Source organism: Suricata suricatta, chromosome 3 (genome assembly GCF_006229205.1).
Source record: "Suricata suricatta isolate VVHF042 chromosome 3, meerkat_22Aug2017_6uvM2_HiC, whole genome shotgun sequence".
Classification (NCBI taxonomy): domain Eukaryota; kingdom Metazoa; phylum Chordata; class Mammalia; order Carnivora; family Herpestidae; genus Suricata; species Suricata suricatta.
Window position 1 is genome coordinate 147,429,142 of NC_043702.1, and position 18,206 is coordinate 147,447,347.

At 52.7% G+C, this 18,206-nt stretch overlaps 1 protein-coding gene across 1 annotated transcript in view; it reads right to left on the reverse strand.

Moving 5' to 3' along the window:
* Nucleotides 1-9,027: 9,027 nt before the first annotated feature.
* TNNI1 (troponin I1, slow skeletal type) overlaps nt 9,028-18,206 on the reverse strand; it is a 31,602-nt gene continuing 22,423 nt past the window's right edge. Inside the window, exons 3-10 of the mRNA XM_029933145.1 lie at nt 17,820-17,855; nt 17,168-17,171; nt 14,864-14,905; nt 14,080-14,211; nt 13,027-13,116; nt 11,682-11,858; nt 10,326-10,435; nt 9,028-9,398 (exon numbers count right to left, since the gene is read on the reverse strand). Coding sequence (XP_029789005.1) covers nt 10,328-10,435; nt 11,682-11,858; nt 13,027-13,116; nt 14,080-14,211; nt 14,864-14,905; nt 17,168-17,171; nt 17,820-17,830 — 564 coding nt within the window. The 5' untranslated portion in view covers nt 17,831-17,855 and the 3' untranslated portion in view covers nt 9,028-9,398; nt 10,326-10,327. The remainder of the gene's footprint in view (nt 9,399-10,325; nt 10,436-11,681; nt 11,859-13,026; nt 13,117-14,079; nt 14,212-14,863; nt 14,906-17,167; nt 17,172-17,819; nt 17,856-18,206) is intronic.

Genomic DNA, 18,206 nt, shown 5'->3' on the forward strand with positions numbered 1-18,206 from the left:
GCGGGCCAGCTGTCGGTCGGACCGACGGACGGACGCACAGGCCCGCGAGGGGTAGATCGGCCGCCCGCGGCGAGGGCGGGGGACTTCCTGCTCAGAACCAGTCGGACCAGCTCAGCCGCTGGGCCGCCTCCTCTCGCAGGGGCCGCGCGGGGCCCGGGTGGCGGGTGGGCGGCGGGAGGGGACCCGAAGATCGGGGTCAGGCTGAGCACACTGCAGATAAACCGACTTAGCTTGGAGAAATCCAAGAGCAGAAGCTGAGCCGGAAAGTTAGAAACGGTACTGTAACCTCGGGTCTGCAGCGCCCACCCCGCCCCTACCAGGGCCCATGGAGAGATGGGTGGGTAGTGCTTTCCCTCTGCCGCGTCCAAAACTACAAAACGCGCCCCCATGTAAAGCCAGCCTCTCCCCAAATGAGATTTAAGAAGATTCAGTTCAGCAACCATTTCAGCGTCCACAGCTCTGAAAACACAATGATGTCAAAGGTACTGTCCTTGCTTTGCTGATACTGGACTTTGGGCTGGAGGGAAAGGGTGTGTAACAGGGCAGAGGAAGATCAGCTTCTCCCGGGGAAGGAATGAGCGCAAATAACCTGGACTGGAATTTTGGAGCAACTTAAGGCAGCACAGGCACCGCCAGCACCACCTGGCTCCCTTAAAGTGCCCATCTGGGCTGGTGGGTGCCAGGTGCTTTCTATCCAGGAACCAGCTTCAGATGGGCTGAGAGAGGGCGAGTCACTGAGCACTGAGAATCTTAACGCCCCTGATGGATCAGAACTGCAAGGTCAGCAGCAGCCTTCCTGGTCTGAGAGGGATGAGATGCAGCCCCAGGTGCCAGGAAAAGAAGATGGAGGAGAGTTAGAACTGCCAGCACTCTGGCCTTGCTCCCCAGCCTGGCCTCCCTTTGGCACTGACCCAGGACTGATGGTCTCTACGGTGCCCTCCAGCTCTGAGACCTCACAGTGACCAGCAAGCCAGCTGCTGCGCAGAAACCCGGAAACACAGACATAGTTAAGGCATCTCCTTCCCTCAAAACACCCCCTCCTCCAGGGAGCCTTCCTTCCTGGCATAGGAGGTGAGGAATGAGGTTTAAGGAGTGAGTGGTGAACTGGGAGCCTGGAGACTTGGCTTTGGGCTCTGATTCTGCCATGTATGAGCTGTGTGCCTTGGGCCAAATCACTTCTATGTAGTGGAAATGATGACATTTTGCTTCCTTCCAGATCGTGGGGATCAAATGAGTCAATCACGGAGTGTTGGTGAGCAGTGTTAAGGTTGACAAGGCCCCAGAAAGTTCTGAACAGAAGCCAAGGCAAGACCAGAGCCATGTGCTCTTCCAAGGAAAGACAAAGAGGGGATGGTAATAAGCTATGTCCCTGGATACTCTGATACAGGGCCTGACACTTCCCGGGGAGTCTGCCGTCTCCCTGGGGGCCTAGGGAACGTTTTTCCAAGGTTTGCCAGTGATGGCAACTCAACTTAGGAAGAAAAATACTCCTAGTCCATTGATGCCTGGCCCTTCCAGGGACACCTCATGAAGCCAGTCAGGTATCATTCAGTCTAAACCCCTCTCTAGGGATGTAAAAACCCAAAGACACTGAAGGTCAGTATGCAGATGACTCTAGAAGTAAGGAAAAGTAAACTAGGTACATCTTAAAGTCCAGAAAGTTCTTTGAGGGCAGGTGTTATATATTTCCCAGGCACTTTCTATGTGCCAGGCACACTGCCTGGTGTTGGCCAGCGTAGCAGTTTCCTCGGGCTGCTTATAACAAAGTGCCACACATTCAGGGGTGGCAAACAACAGAAATTTATTTTCTCACAGTGCTGGAGGGTACAAGTCCAAGATCAAGCTGTTGGCAGAGACAGACTATCTCCTCAGGCCCTAAGGGGACAATCACTCCTGCTGCTTCCTTGCTTTTGGCGGTGGCTGGCCATCCTGGGAGCTCCTTACAGTTGTGTCCAATCTCTGCCTTAATGGTCACACAGAATTCTCCCTGTGTCTAGGTGTCTGTGTCCAAAGTCCCTTCTCTTCTAATAAAGACATCAGTCATGGGGCACCTGGGTGTCAACATCAGTTAAGTGTCTGACTCTTGATTTTGACTCAGGCCATGATCTCCCCAGTCGTGGGATGGAGCCGTGCATGGGGCTCCGTGCTCAGCGTAGAATGTGGAACCTGCTTGGGATTCTCTCTTCTCTCTCTCTTTCTCTCCCTCCCTCCCTCTCTGCTCCTCCCCTGCACACACTCATGTTCTCTCTCAAAATAACTAAATAAAACTTTAAAAAATAAATAAGGCATCAGCTATTAGATGAGGACCCACCGCATACAGTATGATCTCATTTTAACTTGATTGCATCTATAAAAACTCTGTTTCCCAATAAGGTCACATTCTTAGGTCCCAGGGAAAAGGAATTAAACGTATCTTTTGGGGGGAAACAATCCTACCCACTATGATGAACAAGTGGTTTTAATTTCAGCAACACAAAGATGATAAGGATTCAGTTCTGACCTCCAGACATTCTCATTCTAGCAATGGGGACACACACGCATTTCCACAAACATTCGCACACCCAGGCCTCATTCCAGAGAGACTCTAATAAAAATGGAAATTATGTCATCAGGAGGGATTCACTCTAATAGAGGGATTGGGAAGTCTTCAAGAGGAAAGCCTATCTGGGTTGGGCCTTGAAGGTTAAGGGGAACTAAACTTCCAGGAAAGGCAATCCAGCATCCGGCTACCAGATACAGGGGAAGATGTAGGGGCAAACGTGGAAGGTGTTTATGGAACAGAGACACCACTCATGTGCCTGAAGCTTCGAATGCCTTCCAAGGCTGAAGATGGGGGACAGATGGTGAGGCCCCTGTGTGTGGTGCTCAGGAGTTAACTTTTCCTGTAGAATATGGGGAACTTAAAGAAAAAGGGAGGGTTCGTGGCCTCTGAATGGCAAAGGCCATGAGGCTCTGGAAGACAGCTGTGCAGGGAGCATGACAAGAGGTCAGATTGGAAGGAGGAAGTCATTCTTTACAGTCCACAAAAGAAATGAAGGGGGCTTGCGCAAGGACAGGCGGAAAGAGAGAGAGGAGAGGTATTGGAGAGCAAGACCTTTGGAAAGCTGAATTGTCAAGACCAGCTTGGCTGATGGTAGGTGGTGAAGTAGGAGAAATCCAGGTGACTCCACCCTCCCTAGCCTGAGGGACTGGATGCCCTGAATGAGACTGGGGGGGGGGGGAGGCCTACGGAGGAGAGTAACTTTGGACCCCTTGGGGTTTTTCAGCCTGTACATTATTGACATTTTGGACCTGATCATTCTTTGTGGTGGGGCTGTCCACGCATTGTAAGATGGTCAATAGCATACTGGGCCTCTACTCATTAGAATTTATGGTCCCTGGAGAAAGCCAGGGGGAGCTGTCCAACAGATGGCTGACTGCAGGAGTGTGGGTGCTCAGAAGACAGCTTCGCCTGTGTCATCTATAGCCGAGCAGGCAGGAGGATAGGGGGATCCCTGAGGACAGGTGGGGGAGGGAGATGTTAATGTTCAAGATATCTGTGCCCATGTGCTGACAACCTGAGTGTCCTGTGTCTGGAGAAGAGAGCAAATGCCTTCTTCACCTCAGTAGCCTCTCAACTCTACGCCCGGTGTAGTAGGTGCTCAATAAAAGACTGGAGAATCACATTAACTTCCTTTGGGTAGAAAAATAGGAAAACCCAAATAGTCTGAAAACCTTGCTGAGTATAATGTTGGGAGCAGGGTCAGGGAGAAGCTGAGATCGGTGGGGGGAGGGGAGCCTCTAAGCATCCCTTGGCCTCCAGGATACGGCAAATCAGGATATGAAGCATCAGCAACTACCAGAGTTGCCGGTGAGGGTGCATGTGGTACAGACTAGCAACAGTGAAGTTCTCATTCTTGGCGACCCAGCAATTGCACTCCTGGGGAGAGAAACTCTCGAGCAGAAGAGAGGCTCATGAATATTCCAGGAAGCACAGTTTATAGTAGCAAAAATCTGGAAACCATTTCAGTGTCATGATCTGGACGGTAGATGAGTAAGTGGTGGCATTTTGGTCATTTCACAGCACTGGAGATGAGTTACAGCTAAGTGTATCAGCAGAAGTGAATTTTACAACTCTCCCCTTGCAGCAGAAAAAGCTGGAAGCATGCATTTCTGTCAGGTTTACCACCACCCTCTCCCCCACCAAAAGTAAACAATATCTTCTTGTATAGATCTTCTGAAATGCAAAATGCGGAGCAGGGCTGTAAAGAGGACCAAGAGAATGGTAAACACAGAGTTGAAGACTGTGTTTACCTTTGTAGAGGAAAGGCCTTTGAAAGTATTTGCAATATCCTGGATCTTACACATGAGTCTGTTCATTTCATAGCTTTTCAACGCACATACATTAAAACCGCAGGCAGGTGCTGGTCACTTCCTCTGGGGAGACTCCTTGAAGATAGGACATATCACATGGGGAATTCCCAGGTCAAAAGCAAGGGTTTTCAAGACTTCCCAGCCAGCAGTGGGGGAAGCGGTCATCTCTCTCCTCTGCTGCGAGAACTGATGTCAGGCTCTGGAATCCCCACCCTCAGCCCTTATCGACAAAGCTCCTGGGGCAGCTTCTCCTTCTCCAAAGAGGCCAGAGTGGAGATTTAGGGGGATCCCTGGCCCCCAGACCAATAGGTTTTTAAGTCACACCCTGACATTTCAGTTCTGTTCTCATTCATATATATCGGCTGAGCACCTGCTAGGCCAGATCAGCTCTGGGAAGGCAGAAAACAAATAAATGAGGTAATCACACTCCTACCCTAAAAATAAAAACAAAAACAGGGGCTCCTGTTAACAAGTCGGTTAAGCATCCGACTTCAGCTCAGGTCATAATCTCACGGTTCATGAGTTTAAGCCCCACATCGGGCTCTGTGCTGATAGCTCAGAGCCTGGAAACTGCTTCAGATTCTGTGTCTCCCTCTCTCTCTGACCCTTCCCTGCTAGCATAGTGTGTGTGGGGGGGGGGGGGCAAAAATAAAAAGGGCAGTGATTCCGTGGGTCCCCAGCTTGGGGGTTTTACAAATTAATAATACTTTTTAAATACGAATCCCCAAATAATGTTGCTACCATTTTATTTTGCAAAGAAAGAATATTAAAAAATAACAATTACTACCCACCATCCTCTACTCCATTAGTAAAGAATATTTTAATACTAAGATCATAAAAGGAAGGCAGGCATACTTTGAAAGGAGAGGCCCTTGTCACTGAGTACAGTTGACTGTATGGAAATGCCACCATAGGGGCCCTGGCTTCCTCAGCCAGCAGCAGTTGAAATTTGGGTCACACAGAGCTCATCAGGAGAGCTGCATCTGGGAAGCTGGGGTACGAGGGACACACGGAAGACGTCCACCCCACTCGGTGCCAAGCAAGTCACTGCCTGCCGTGGGCATACACCTGGCTCACCTTCAGATGAACAGCGGTGAGCGTTCACACACACTCCTCCCCCAGGGGCTCCTAGGCTGCAACACCCAGAGGAGGCCACACTTCTCTCCCAACCTAGAGGGTCAGGCCCACCCGGCCTGTGCTGACCACTGACAGGGGTAGCTTCTGGCTCAAACGGGTGCTAAGTTGGGTCAGAGGTGGGCCACCCGCTCAGGTCACCAGGCCTCTGCCTCTGGCTGGGATACCCAGCCTCTACCCCACATCCAGTTTTCTCAGTAGACTGGGGGTCCAAGGACCTGTTTTTTCATCCCAGTTATGTCTGTGACCTTGAGTGAATCATTTTCCCTCTCTGGGCCTCCAGACGTTGACCGCAGTTCTCCGTGCCTGTGCCGGGGAGGGGGAAGGGGGTTATGGAGACCCACACTACTCGGCCTCTGGGGACCCACAGGCCAGCTTAGGAGTGTGTCTTAGAGTGAGAGAATGCCCTTGTTCCTCAGCTCCAGTGAAGGGGCCTCAGGTTGGCAAGCTTCGGGCAGTTGTGAGGAGAGAGCGCTGATGCGGTCATGGGAAGAGGCTGCCGTCTGCACTGGTCCCGGCAACCTGTCCGTGCCTTCAGTGGCTTGGTCACCCAGCTGGAACGGAACCGCCCTCCCCTGCCCAGCCCAGATCTCTGCGGGGAGTCTGACTTACTTCGCGGGGGGCCTCTGGGGCTAATGTTTAACTCAGCTCCCTCCCTTAGCAGGGCACTTTAGCCCTGGCAGCCCTGGCAGCCCTGGACATTGGGCCTGCCCTGATCAGCCTGCGGGAAGTGGGATCCAGACAGACAGGGGGCCGGCTCCTGCCCCCATGCGGATAGGGTGTCCGTGGGGAGGGAGATGCAGCCACCAGCCTCCTGAGGGCTCTGGGGCAGGCAGGGGTGGTAGCAAGCAGGAGGCATTCTGCCCTGGTCATTCCTACCAAGGAGAGAGGAGCACCAGGTCCATCTAGAGCTGCAGGGGAGATGTTTACCCAGCTTAGTCTCAGGCCTCCGCCAAGAAATCCCCCTCCCTCCACCCCAGGACAGCCCTAGTGTTGGAGGAAGACCTCACCTTTGCTCAGTTGGGTGGCATTTGTATCTCATTTGAATGCCTTTCCTTCTGGTAGGGATTTTGGAACTTCTCAGGTGCAAACACAGGGCCCCAACCCCAATCCCAATCGTGTCTTTTCCAGAAAGTGGCTGCTTGGGTTCTTTGTGGTAGGTCAGGCCCCAGGAAGGCCCTACCCCAAGGGCAGGTTGGCCTAGGCTCCAACCCTGGTGTGCAGCTATAAAACCTTGTAACTTGGGGTGAATTATTCACCTCTCCAAGCCTCCGTGTCCTCATCTGCCAATCCAAGATGAGAGTATCTATTTCCTAGCACTTTGTGAGGATGTAATGATACAATTCTGATGAAGCATGGAGCATCGTATTTATTATTGTTAAAATAGTGACTAAGCATATGGGCTCTAACAGACTGCCTGGTTGGATCCTGGCCCCTCCGTCTACTAGCGGTGTGGCCACGGGAAGACACTAACCTCTCTCTGCCCCAGTAAGAGCACCGCTCTCAAAACCATTGTGAAGGCTGAGTGTGAAGGTGTGTACGGTGTGGTGCCTGGCACTTAGTAAATGTGCTGCACATGGGATCTGTTTTCAGCCGGAGGCCCATGTCCAAGCTCAGCTCCCCACAACCCCTCGTATCTGGTGCGGGTCGTGCTGGCCCCTCCATGGGGAAAGGGGTGGAATCGTGGCTCTCCAACTACCACGCCTCCCACCGGGGCCCTGTTCACAGTGACAGCTAAATGAGCAGACCCCTCCCAAGGTTGCTCTCTCCCACCCAAAGCAGCCCAGTGAAGGAGCCCACCTCTTCCCTCACCCACTCAGTTCCTGTGGTCTTCACTCTCCAGAAGCGTGCTGCCTCTTAGCCCTCAGTCCACCCTCACAGGAGATGGGTTATGTCTAGCCCTGCCAGGAAGCAGGAAAAACCAAATGATGACCCCCGGAAAGCCTTTGGCCGCCCGTGGCCCATTCCCAGAGGGCCCCCACCTTGGGTGTGTTGAGTTGGCCCCAAGGGCTCTCTGCACCCAGGTGTTTGTTTTGAGTCAGACCCGGGGCTGCTCTCCCGCCTTTGTAGGGCAGGGTGGAGACCCCAGTCTGCCAGGGCCCCAGGTTCATAGTCGACTGGTGGAACCGATATTTGGCTTTGGAACTTGGGGCCAGGCTCCCTTGAAGGGCTGAGAAGAGGCAAAGCAAGGAGTCCATGCTCTGGCCCCGGGCCAGCCGGGAGGAGCCCTCTGAGGCAGGGAAGGGTGGGTTTCTGTGGCTGCCTGGGCACGAAGCCCAGCACCATCCTCTGGGTACAGACCAGCCCCATCAGGTTCTCCAGCATCGTGTGTGCGTATGAGAGAGCCTGGGTGTGTCTGTGCCTAAGGGCTTCTGGGTATGGTAGGACTTGTGCTCTTTGCACACCTCTCCCTTTCTGCCTACTGAGCTCTCTGTCGCAAGAACCCTGGGCAGAGTGCTGCCTCCCTTAAATATCCCAAGGGGCTGGTTCCCCAAGGGGCTGAGCAGCCCTGGGAGCTAGAGCACTGCACTTTGTACTCAGCTTCTGGCATTTATGACAGATAATACACTGGGAGCAGAGGGCAGAGCAGGAGAAGGGGGGCTGCCTCAGACGGGACCAGCGCTGAAATGATCAAAAAGTCAAAGGGCCCAGTCGGGGACAGCCACTACCTTTGTAGCCTTAGTTCAGGAGTCCCTGTGACCCTGCCCTGAAAAAGCCAGGCTCTGCTTTGCCCAGAACTTTGGTCTCTGTTCCATAGGAGCCACTCTCCACTGTATGTGGGAGGCAGCAGAGGGCAGGGGAGGCTGTCCCTTCCCCCCATTCCACCCCAGCAGGCTCACATCCCTCGTCAGGCTTTAGGTCCAGGTATCAGTGGGATGGAGAAAGGACCTCACCTAGAGGCAGACCATTGGTCGGCCCACCTCGAGGCAAGCGGATATGGAGGGTATGACCAGTCCAGGAGTGTGATTAGAGACCGGGAGGAGGGTGAATGAAGGTGGAGGGAGCAGGGGTCAGAAGGAAAGGAGAGCCACCTTGTGGGGAAGGAGCCACCTTGTGGCCAGACTTAGAACTGCAAGTTGTCTCTCCTGGCTGGGCCAGAGCACAGAGCAACTGTTGCCCTGTACCTGCAGGGTCACTGTAGGATCACGTAAGGGGCTGAAAGCACCCTGACCTCTCAGCCCAGAATAGTCAGGAACATCCAGCAGCTTCCAGGGAAGGATGATGCAGGTTTCCAGAGAAAGGGAACTGTAAAATTTGAATACAGAGGCCCAGCCTGCTGGCTGGAGTTGTTAGGCGGGGCTGGGGCTGTTCCAGAGGCTACGTAGGGCCTGGGTAACCTGAGTGTCCTGGGTGGTGACGAGGTGCTGTCTGATGTCACTGGGACTGCGGAGAAGGGGTCCAGAGGGTCCCTTAGCAGGCAGCTGCCGATTCCTCAGACCTCCATTCTCACCCTGAACTCATACCTCCAGCCCAGAACAGCCATCTCTTCAGACTCCCTGTCTTCCCTTTCTTCTGAGCACTCACAACCAGAGCTGCAGAGATGATCAGAACCCTGGTTTTTAATGGAGAAACTGTGATGCCTGAGGTTACTCTACACGTCATAGAGGCAGTGGAGGACGCAGCACGGGGCCAGAGGGAAGGTGTTCTCACACCCCTCCCTCCTCAGCTTGGCTATACCACGGCTGGCCAGGGTCTACACCCGCTAGGGTGAGCTCTTCAGACACTGGAGTTTGTCCTCTTGGGTGTTTGTTTAATCCCAGTTCCAGAGGAGGGCATTCAGGCTGGAGGGGAGAGGTGGGAGCAGGATGGGATGTTCCAGAAATGCAGGGTGGGATGCGGAGAGGTGGGTGAGCCAAGGCTGGAGGGAGGAGGGAGAAGCAGACGGCCAGAGTGCAGTGCAGCAAGCCGGCCTGTAGGGACAAAGAGGCAGAGCCGTTTTACAGATTTACCTGCAGGACATACTGTGCTGGGACTTCTCACGCCTAGCACACCTTGGGCTGAACTGCCACCCAGAGGGGCTCCCATGAAGCCTCAGCTTCTCGGCCCAGGGCCCAGCTCCCTCCCCTCTCCTTTCTGAACCCCTGTCACTGTTCCTCCCCACTGTGCTCCTCCTCAGCCACTAGTTAACTTGCACTTCTGTGCTCTTCTTGCACATCAGCCGTCTGACACGCCCTTCTCCGGTATCTACTAACCCTTGCCCATCACTTCCTCAGAGAGCTCACAGCTCCGGAAAGCCTTCCCTGCCAGGGCTATTTAAACAGACCTCTGCCCTACTGCACACCCCCTTGGCACTCCCATGGGTGTTTTCCGAGGCCTAACTTTGCTGCTTTCTCCAGCAACTTCCTCAGAGAAGGGATGGCCTTGTCATCTCTGAATAGAACCCCCTTGGGGCCAGAGACTGTGATTTGGGATACTTTGCCAGGAAGTATTTTAAAAAGCTTAGGGTGCTCGGCAAGTCAGAGCTGGAGGGCCCCCCGGGATTGTCTAACCCAGGGGCTGTCAAGGTCTTGCAAGAGAAGACCTACGGGGCTGGGGCACCCCAGAGTTGCTGTTTCAGTGGCTCAGGGGTGGGGCCAGATCATTTGCAGATGGTCCTGATACTGCTGGTCTGAGGGCCACACTTGGAGAACAGTGATCTGATACAGCCTCCAGTTTTATAAATGAGGGTGACAAAAAGTGCCCCGAAGCAGAAGTGATGTGCCCCAGGCCTCAAGGCTGAGCTGAGAGCTGACTCTCCTCAGTGCACCACGCTGGGCCCAACCCACCGGCCACTGTCTGGAGCCCCTCTTATCTGTTGGATTCTGGTGGGCCCAAGAAGGGAGCTGGTCTCTAGGTACCTCTACTGTGAGGTGGGAGACTTGGCAGCATCAAACATCTTCTTCCGGCCTTCCATCCCAGACATGGCTTCCACGTTCTTCCTCCAGTCGCCCACCTCCACGGGCCTCTCCTATTGGGCAGGCCACACACATCAGAGACTTAGCAGGCTGGAGAGCAGCTGGGGCCCTCCAGACATAAAAGAAACTAGGTGATAGAAAGGCAGACTCCTTGGGGCGCCTGGGTGGCTCAGCCAGTTAAGTGCCCGACTCTCGATTTCAGCTCAGGTCGTGATCTCGAGGTTCATGGGATCAAGCCCCATGCGTGGCTCTGCACTGACAGTGAGGAGCCTGCTTGGGATTCTCTCTCTCCCTCTCTCTTTCTCTGCCCCTCCCCTGCTCACACATGTGCATGCATGTTCTCTCTCTCAAAATAAATAAACACGCTTAAATATGAATGAAAGAAAGAGAGAGAGAAAAAAGAAAGAAAGAAAGAAAGAAAGAAAGAAAGAAAGAAAGAAAGAAAGAAAGAAAGAAAGAAAGTCAGCCTCTTCAAAAAGAAGAAATCCCGACAGCCCTGCCCAGCTGGTGAGGTCCAAGGACAGATTCAGAGATAGACACGTATCAAGCTGAGGCTCCACAGGAAGAAGGAAGCTGTGTCAGCTGGAAATTCTGGATGATTGTGGTGGGGCCAGTTCCCACCCCAGTGAACCACAGCCCAACCTCGCCTCCAGACCTACACCAACTTCCTGGTCTGGTGCTCAAGGCCAACTCAAGGCCACCTCTTCTAACCCACCTCCTCATAAATTGGCTCATTTCCCATTTCATCAGCACACGGCCTGGCCATCTCTTCTCTTTATGAAGCTTCTTGGGCCAGAGACCATGTCTTTCATCCATGTCCCTTCTAGTGCCCATCCATTCTGGGCACATATACATTGAGCTCACTTAGCTTTGAGTGATTTATTCCTGAATGAGTGGCAGAACTCAGTTCTCTAATTTCTGTGCTCATGTGTCCTATGACCACAATGATCTGCTGTCTTTTTTCCCCAGTAGTGACAGGGGGCACTGCGTCCCCAGTCACCCTAACTCCACATTCTCTTCACACTGGGTGTAGTTTTTACTTTATGGCTTGGTCTGGCTTTCTTTGTGTCCCAGTTTCCTCCTCAGATTGAGGGCAGCCTGAGGGAAGGGAGCACGTCTTCTTTCTCCCAAAACAGAATAAATGATTAGACTTCATCACTGGTCTCCCAGAGGGCTCTAGAATATTCTAACAGGCTGCCTGGCCTCCAATAGGAGCTCCTGTCTAAGTCTGTGTGATGGAGTGACTGGTAAAGGCTGATGGGACAGGGGGTGAAAGGTTCTGAGAAGAAGGCTCCTCACCTTCTCTGTGTCTTCCTTCTTCACTGACTTCAGGTTGGCCCGCAGATCCATAGACACCTTGTGCTTAGAGCCCAACAGGGCCCGGAGCATGGCATCAGCTGAGACCCGGACCCGACGCAGCGGCGGACGCTTGAATTTCCCGCGGAGGTCCAGCACCTTCAGCTTCAGGTCCTTAATCTGCTTGTGAGAAGAAGCAAAGGTTCACTGGAGAGAATGCCTGCACCCCTAGGGCACCCTTCTTGAGGATCTCAGACTTTGAGAGTTTCAGCCAAAACTACCCCCCAAATTCTCCAGCTTCCAGGCCAAACCCTCTGGGACACGTATCACTTTGCAAATAGCCACAACGTGTTTGTTGACAAGTGAATGAAAGAGCATATGGACAGATAAAGCCCATTAGCCCTCTGTGTCGGGGTAGGGTGACTAGATGGGGCAATCCCGCCAAACTCAGCACAAGTCTGGTTTGGAAGCCCTGTCTGGAGTGGGGGCTGTGGCCTCCTATTCATGTAGTCCCATTTCTGCTTCTAACGAGTCCCTCCCAGTGAGCCGTCAAAGCAGTTCATTGAGGGCACATCCTTGGTCCGGTAAGGTAGATGAACTCCACTCCAGGGTGCTATCTCTGGAGGGAATTTGGGGAAGATTATTGATGCCATGAACCATCATTCCTGATGGGGAGAAGTGGGAAGAAACAAAGTGCTTTCTTATCTCACTGCATCCCCTCCTCCCCGTTTGAACAAGTGCCCAGGAGCAGCTCACTACAGCATCAGGGGTCCTGCCCCTCTGAGTTCTGTCCTGTCACTCTGGAGCAGGGTCTGAACTGAGCTAAGGCTCCCACACCACACACCGAAGGAGCACAGAGCACTGCAGTGGGGGGATGGGAGGGACAGCCACCAGACCTGGTCCCACAATCGCCACTGTGTGACCTGGACCAAACTCCTCAGCCTCTCTGAACCTCAGCGTCCTCCTTTGTAATGTGCAGATAATAGCACCTACTTCATCCACAGGGGCGTAGGGAGGATCAAAGGATGTAATGCACATGAAAGCGATTCACAAAGGGAAGATGTTATTAACAAGTATATGATTGTTTGTGTGGGTGAACAAAGAGGGCAGCTCCTCTTAGACTGACGAGTGTGGCAGGTTGGGAGGAAGTTTGTGCTTTTCATCTGTGTGATTATCCTCTATGCCCATCTCCAGTCCTAGGGGCTTCCCAAGTGGCCACTTTCCAAACCCTGCAGAAGAAGGGGGACCTCGTCTGCAGGTGCAGCATTGCCCCCCCCCACTACCTGCCCCAGACATTGGACATCGCCCCTCCGTGCACCCAGCCTGCCCTCCCCTCCTGAAGGCTCACCTCCCTGGTGTTATGGAGGCATTTGGCCTCAATGTCATATCTCTCCTCATCCACCACCTCCACCTTGGCGTGCAGGTCCCGGCAGAGGTCCTGGGGGAGGAAAGGTTAGTCAAGCACGAACAGAAAAGAGAGGAGAGGAGACTTTGGGCCTTTCTTTTCTCCTCCACACCCAGCACCTTTGCAAGATTTACATTCTGGAAAGGAGCTGACCATCCTCTTTTCTCTGAGGTTCATGGCTTCTGATAGCTCAGCTGGTAAGCCCTTTGTTTTCCTTTCTGAATGTAACTGTTTTCTTTAAAAAGTTTTCTTACTATAAAAATCAGTTAATTGTAGAAAATTTGAAAACTATGTATTAAACAAAAAGAACATAATAAAAATAGTAAGTGGGGTGCCTGGGTGGCTCAGTCGATTAAATGTCCAAATTTGGTTCAAGTTTATGAGTTTGGGGGTTCGATCCCTGTATTGGACTCTGTGCTGACAGCTCAGAGCTTGGAGTCTGCTTCAGATTCTGTGTCTCCCTCTCTCTGCCCTTCCCCTGTTCACGCGCTCTCTCTCTCGCGCTCTCTCTCTCTCTCTCTCTCTCAAAAATAAATAAACATTAAAAAAATTTTTTAAATAATGCATGACACCACCAGGAGGAGATGACCTCTGGTGACGAGATGTCCTTCCAGTCTCTTTTCTCAGCAGCCACTGGCACTTAAACAGTTAACAGTGTTTACAAACATTAAAAACTAATTTGCATGGGAAGGATGGGCAGGTCTTTGGAGAAAAGGGGTCTCCCAAGATCACCCCCCCACTCCCACCCCACTGCACACCTTCCAGGCCCTGGCACTGGTCAGATGTGGGGCCCCAGCCCTGGCCTGGCCCTACTCGAAAAGCTGCACTTCCCCCCATGAGTCTCCCTTCCTGCATTTGTGAAATGGGATCTACCAGCACCACCTCCCAGGGGCCTATAGACGACATGAGACCTTGTAAGGGAAGAGCCACTTGCACATGAACCTAGCTTGGAGCCAGGGTTAGCTCAAGGGCCCTGGGGCCAACCGGCACACTCACCTGCAGGGCACTGAGCGACAGGCCGCGGGTCTGCAGTGTGGGGATGCGCTCGGCCAGGTAGCGTACCTTCTCAGCCTCCCGCTCCTCATGCTCCTGCTCCCAGCACTCCTTGGCCTTGGCCAGCATCAGGCTCTAGAGGGGACAGAGCCTCCTGAGCCAGGGGCCTGGGGCCCTCGTATTCCCCACCCAGCATCAGGGCCTGAGGGGAAGGCTGGCCCCAGGCTGGCCCTGTTCTTGCCTTTGGCTCTACAAGCAATGTGCTCTCATGCTGATCAGGGCGCAGCCCAGGATCCCCGGGAGTGGACGAACAGGACAGGACAGTCGATGGGACATGCGGCGGGTGTGCGGCTGCAGGCAGGGCCACGTGAGTACAAGCACCAAGCCACCGTGAGCAGCATTTCTTGGACCGTGGGACTTGTTTTTCCCTCTGTCTCCCTCTTACCCACCTCTCATCTGTTCTGGACCACAGAGCTCCAGGGAGAGACACCCTTGCCCAAATAAAGCAAGGCCCTCTGCTTGCCACCAGGGGATTACCACCCTGAAGCCGGTCACTGCCTCCTCTCAGGACCCCGGGCAGGTGCCAGGACTCCATAGGTTCAGGGTCCCACTCAGTGAGCACCAGTCCCCAGTCAACGGCCGGGGCCCCCTCTGTCCCCTCATCATCCTCACTTTGGCCTCCTTCCTCTTCACACCCCCCCACGACCCTCCACACCCCCACAGAGTCCGCACTGTAGGCCCTCTGTCTCCCACTGGACGTCCCCCAATGGCCAGCGCAAAGCCTCACCTTCAGCAGCAGTTTGCGGGAGGCCGTGATCTTGGGCTTTCTCTGAGGGTGAGAAGGGGAGAGACAGGTGGTGAGGTGGAGGCTGTAGAACTGGAAATCTGATCTAGGCCAGGATGTGTGCCAGCCAGGTTCACCATCATTACCCAGAATCCTCACCATAGGGTCCTTTAAAAGGTCCCTCACCATTGTGACTGAACCCCTCAAATTCAGGGAATCCTATAGTCAGCTCCCTTGACCTAGAGGCTGAAGCCCTCACTTTCAGTCCTGGTTCTAATGCTGGTGGGAGCCTATGTGGGTCATGTGACCTCTATGGACATCTCCTTCCTCATCCGTAAATAAGGACTCTGAGACCCACCTTCCTCAGTCCAGGGAGTTATTACAGACAGAATGACACCATGGACGTGCAAATCCTTTAAAAGGCATGAAAGAGATGTACTTGTTAGCGCTTTGCATGGTAATGCACCACTGTCTTGATGATGTTCTGTCAGAGAAGCAAGCTGTGAATTTCATATGTGAAGAAGCCTATCTTTTCAGACATCACAACTTTTTTAATGTCAACATCAGCCACGTTCATCTTCTCAGGTATGAAAACCTTGTTTTCTTATAAAAAAAAAAAATACTTGCAGGTAGCCTGGGTGGCTCAGTTGGTTAAGCATCCAAGTCCGATTCAGGTCATGATCTCACATTTCATGGGTTCAAGCTCCGCGTCGGGCTCTGTGCTGACAGCCTGAGCCTGGAGCCTGCTTCAGATACTGTGTCTCCGTCTCTCTCTGTCCCTCCTCTGTTTGTGCTCTGTCTCTCTCTATCTCTCAAAACTAAATAAATGTTAAAATTTTTAAAAAAATACTTGATATGTTCTTGCCAACTAGATATGTTCTAACAAGTCTTAGTTCAAGGGCAGTGTTCCCCTCAGGGGAGGTGAAGGTCAGGGGGGCTGCGCAATCCCTAATTGAGGAGGCTGTGATCCCTTCTACACCCTTGAATCTCTTCTTGACTGTACGCTGTCGATTCTTATCACTACGAGCGAGCAGCGAGGACCATACCGTGGTGAGTGTCAGGAGAGCGGAGCTCTGGTTTGTCAGGCTACCGTGTAAAGTAAAAGTAAGCAGGATTTGAGGGAGGAAATGAATGACCTTATATTTTGTGTGTGGAATGCCTGACTTTGAATCTGAGGGTCGACAGAGGTTTGTCCTTTCACCTTCTAAAGCGAGGTTTGGCTACAGTTCGGATTGGGGTGTTTGTGGGAGACATAGCCTGTTGCGATCACCATCATAGTCATGGTTTGTGCACCGTCATGTACTCAGGGAAATGTTTTGTTGCGATATCATTCCCCCACTGCTTGGTGAGCTCGCGGGCCACCTCGCTGGATCATCAGTCAACGGTAACTCACTTAAATGTGAGCCTCAGCAAAACTTAGAAATTCATATGGCAGGGCGCCTGGGCGGCTCAGTCAGTTAAGCATCTGACGCTTGATTATAGCTCAGGTCATGATCTCACCGTGCAGAAGATGGAGCCCCGTATCAGGCTCTGCACTTATAACACAGAGCCTGCTTGGGATTCTCTCCTCCCTCTTTCTCTGCCCCTCCCCTGCTCCTGCTCTCTCTCCCAAAATAAAGAAACCTTTTAAAAAAGAAATTCATGTGGCTATTGAAAAATGGTGTATTGAGAATCTCATTGAGAATCTCTGTGCCAAATATTCCCTCCATCACAGTGACTCATTCCCACCCTTGCTGGTTCAGAGGCCACAGCCCTATCCCTGCAGGTCCTAACCCTGGGCTGTACACAGGCCGTGTTCTCAGCAGCCTGATAAATCTGGATCCTTTCAGGGCCAGAGCTAGCTAAGACTTGAGGGGAATGGAAGGACACCTCTGTGCTCCTCCCTCGATGTTTGGTCATTGGGCAGGGGGAGAATAGCCCAACGATGACCCCTTGTTACTCTTCAAATATGGCTTTGCGTAGGACCAGCTCTGCAAAAAACAAGATGCTCCCCTAGGGCTGGACAAGTGAGCACAAGGGAGGAAAAACTTGCTCAGTGTTCAGTGAGTGTGCAGAGCAAGAAATGGGTGCAGAATCACACCCAGCTGTGCTATGGCCTTAGCTAGCCCCAGGATGACCTTCCAGTGAGATTGTGCACTGGGGCACCACACTGGGCACAAAGAAGCCCAGGCTGGGACGCCCCACCCAAGATTTCTATTCTCCGGGGATTTCTTAGCCACTGGCCACCCCCTACCACACACATCACTTATCCCACCTTTACAAGTCTGAAGACCTAACCAGGACAAAGTTACCCTAAATCTCACTTACCTCGCTTCAGGCATCCACCACAGGAAGGGGAGGAGGAGAGAACAGAAAACAGAGTGTGAACAGTTCATATTACATGTGCAACAGCAGAACCACGTAGACAAGCATGGGCGGGGGCGGTGTGGTGACAATCATAGACAGAAAGAAAATCAGGCATCAGGCAGGGGGACTGGCTCAAGACTTCCAGCAGAACAGAATAAACATCTAGTGGCTCTCTGGGCTACCTGAGGTTCTTACAGGGAGATACTAGCCACTAAAAGCCGGAAAGGAGGGGTTGAAGTTCAGGGAAGCCTCAACACAGGGTTCCAGCAATGTGAAAGCTTCTGTCCCTGGCCTGGTGGGCAAATTCCCAGTGCTTTGTTCATCAGTTGGGCCGATGCCACATCATGGCTTGGCACATGCAATTCATCTGCCCAGTGCAGAGACAAACACAGGCCACAGAGGTCTCCCCTAAGCAATCTGGAGCATGAGTTCTGCTCAAAGGCTGGGAGGGTATGTGGTAGCGCTGGGGACCCAAGCACTCAGGCCTGGTCCTGCTTTAGAATCGGATCTCCTGGGAAACTGCTTCAGGGGTCGAACAGACGGTGCCTCAACTGTGAGCCTGTAGCAATGGGCCTTGCTTGCCTGGAGCCTCAGTGGGGGTAGGGCTACTTACACTTCCGGCATGGTGGTGGCAGTGGGGGGGCAGCACCTGCGGGCACAAAGCAATCATCAACGTGGGAAAGTTACGGCTCCTACCGCCCAACCCAGCTGGGCCTTGGGGCTGTGTCAGCAGCCCAGCCTGGGAGAGTCAGACAACAGGAGGAAGAAGAAATGACATAATGGATTCCAAGAGGTCAGGATGGGATAAATATTTGTCCGTTTATTCTTTATCTCATTTATTCACTCACTCATTCATTCATTCATTCATTCATTCACTTATTCATTCAATCACAAGAGAGAGAAAGCTTATAAAAGCAAAGAAGCAATATCAGAACCCAAAGTGACTCTGTTGGCCAGGTATGTAGGGCGGAGCTCGGCAAATTACAGTCCATAGGCCAAA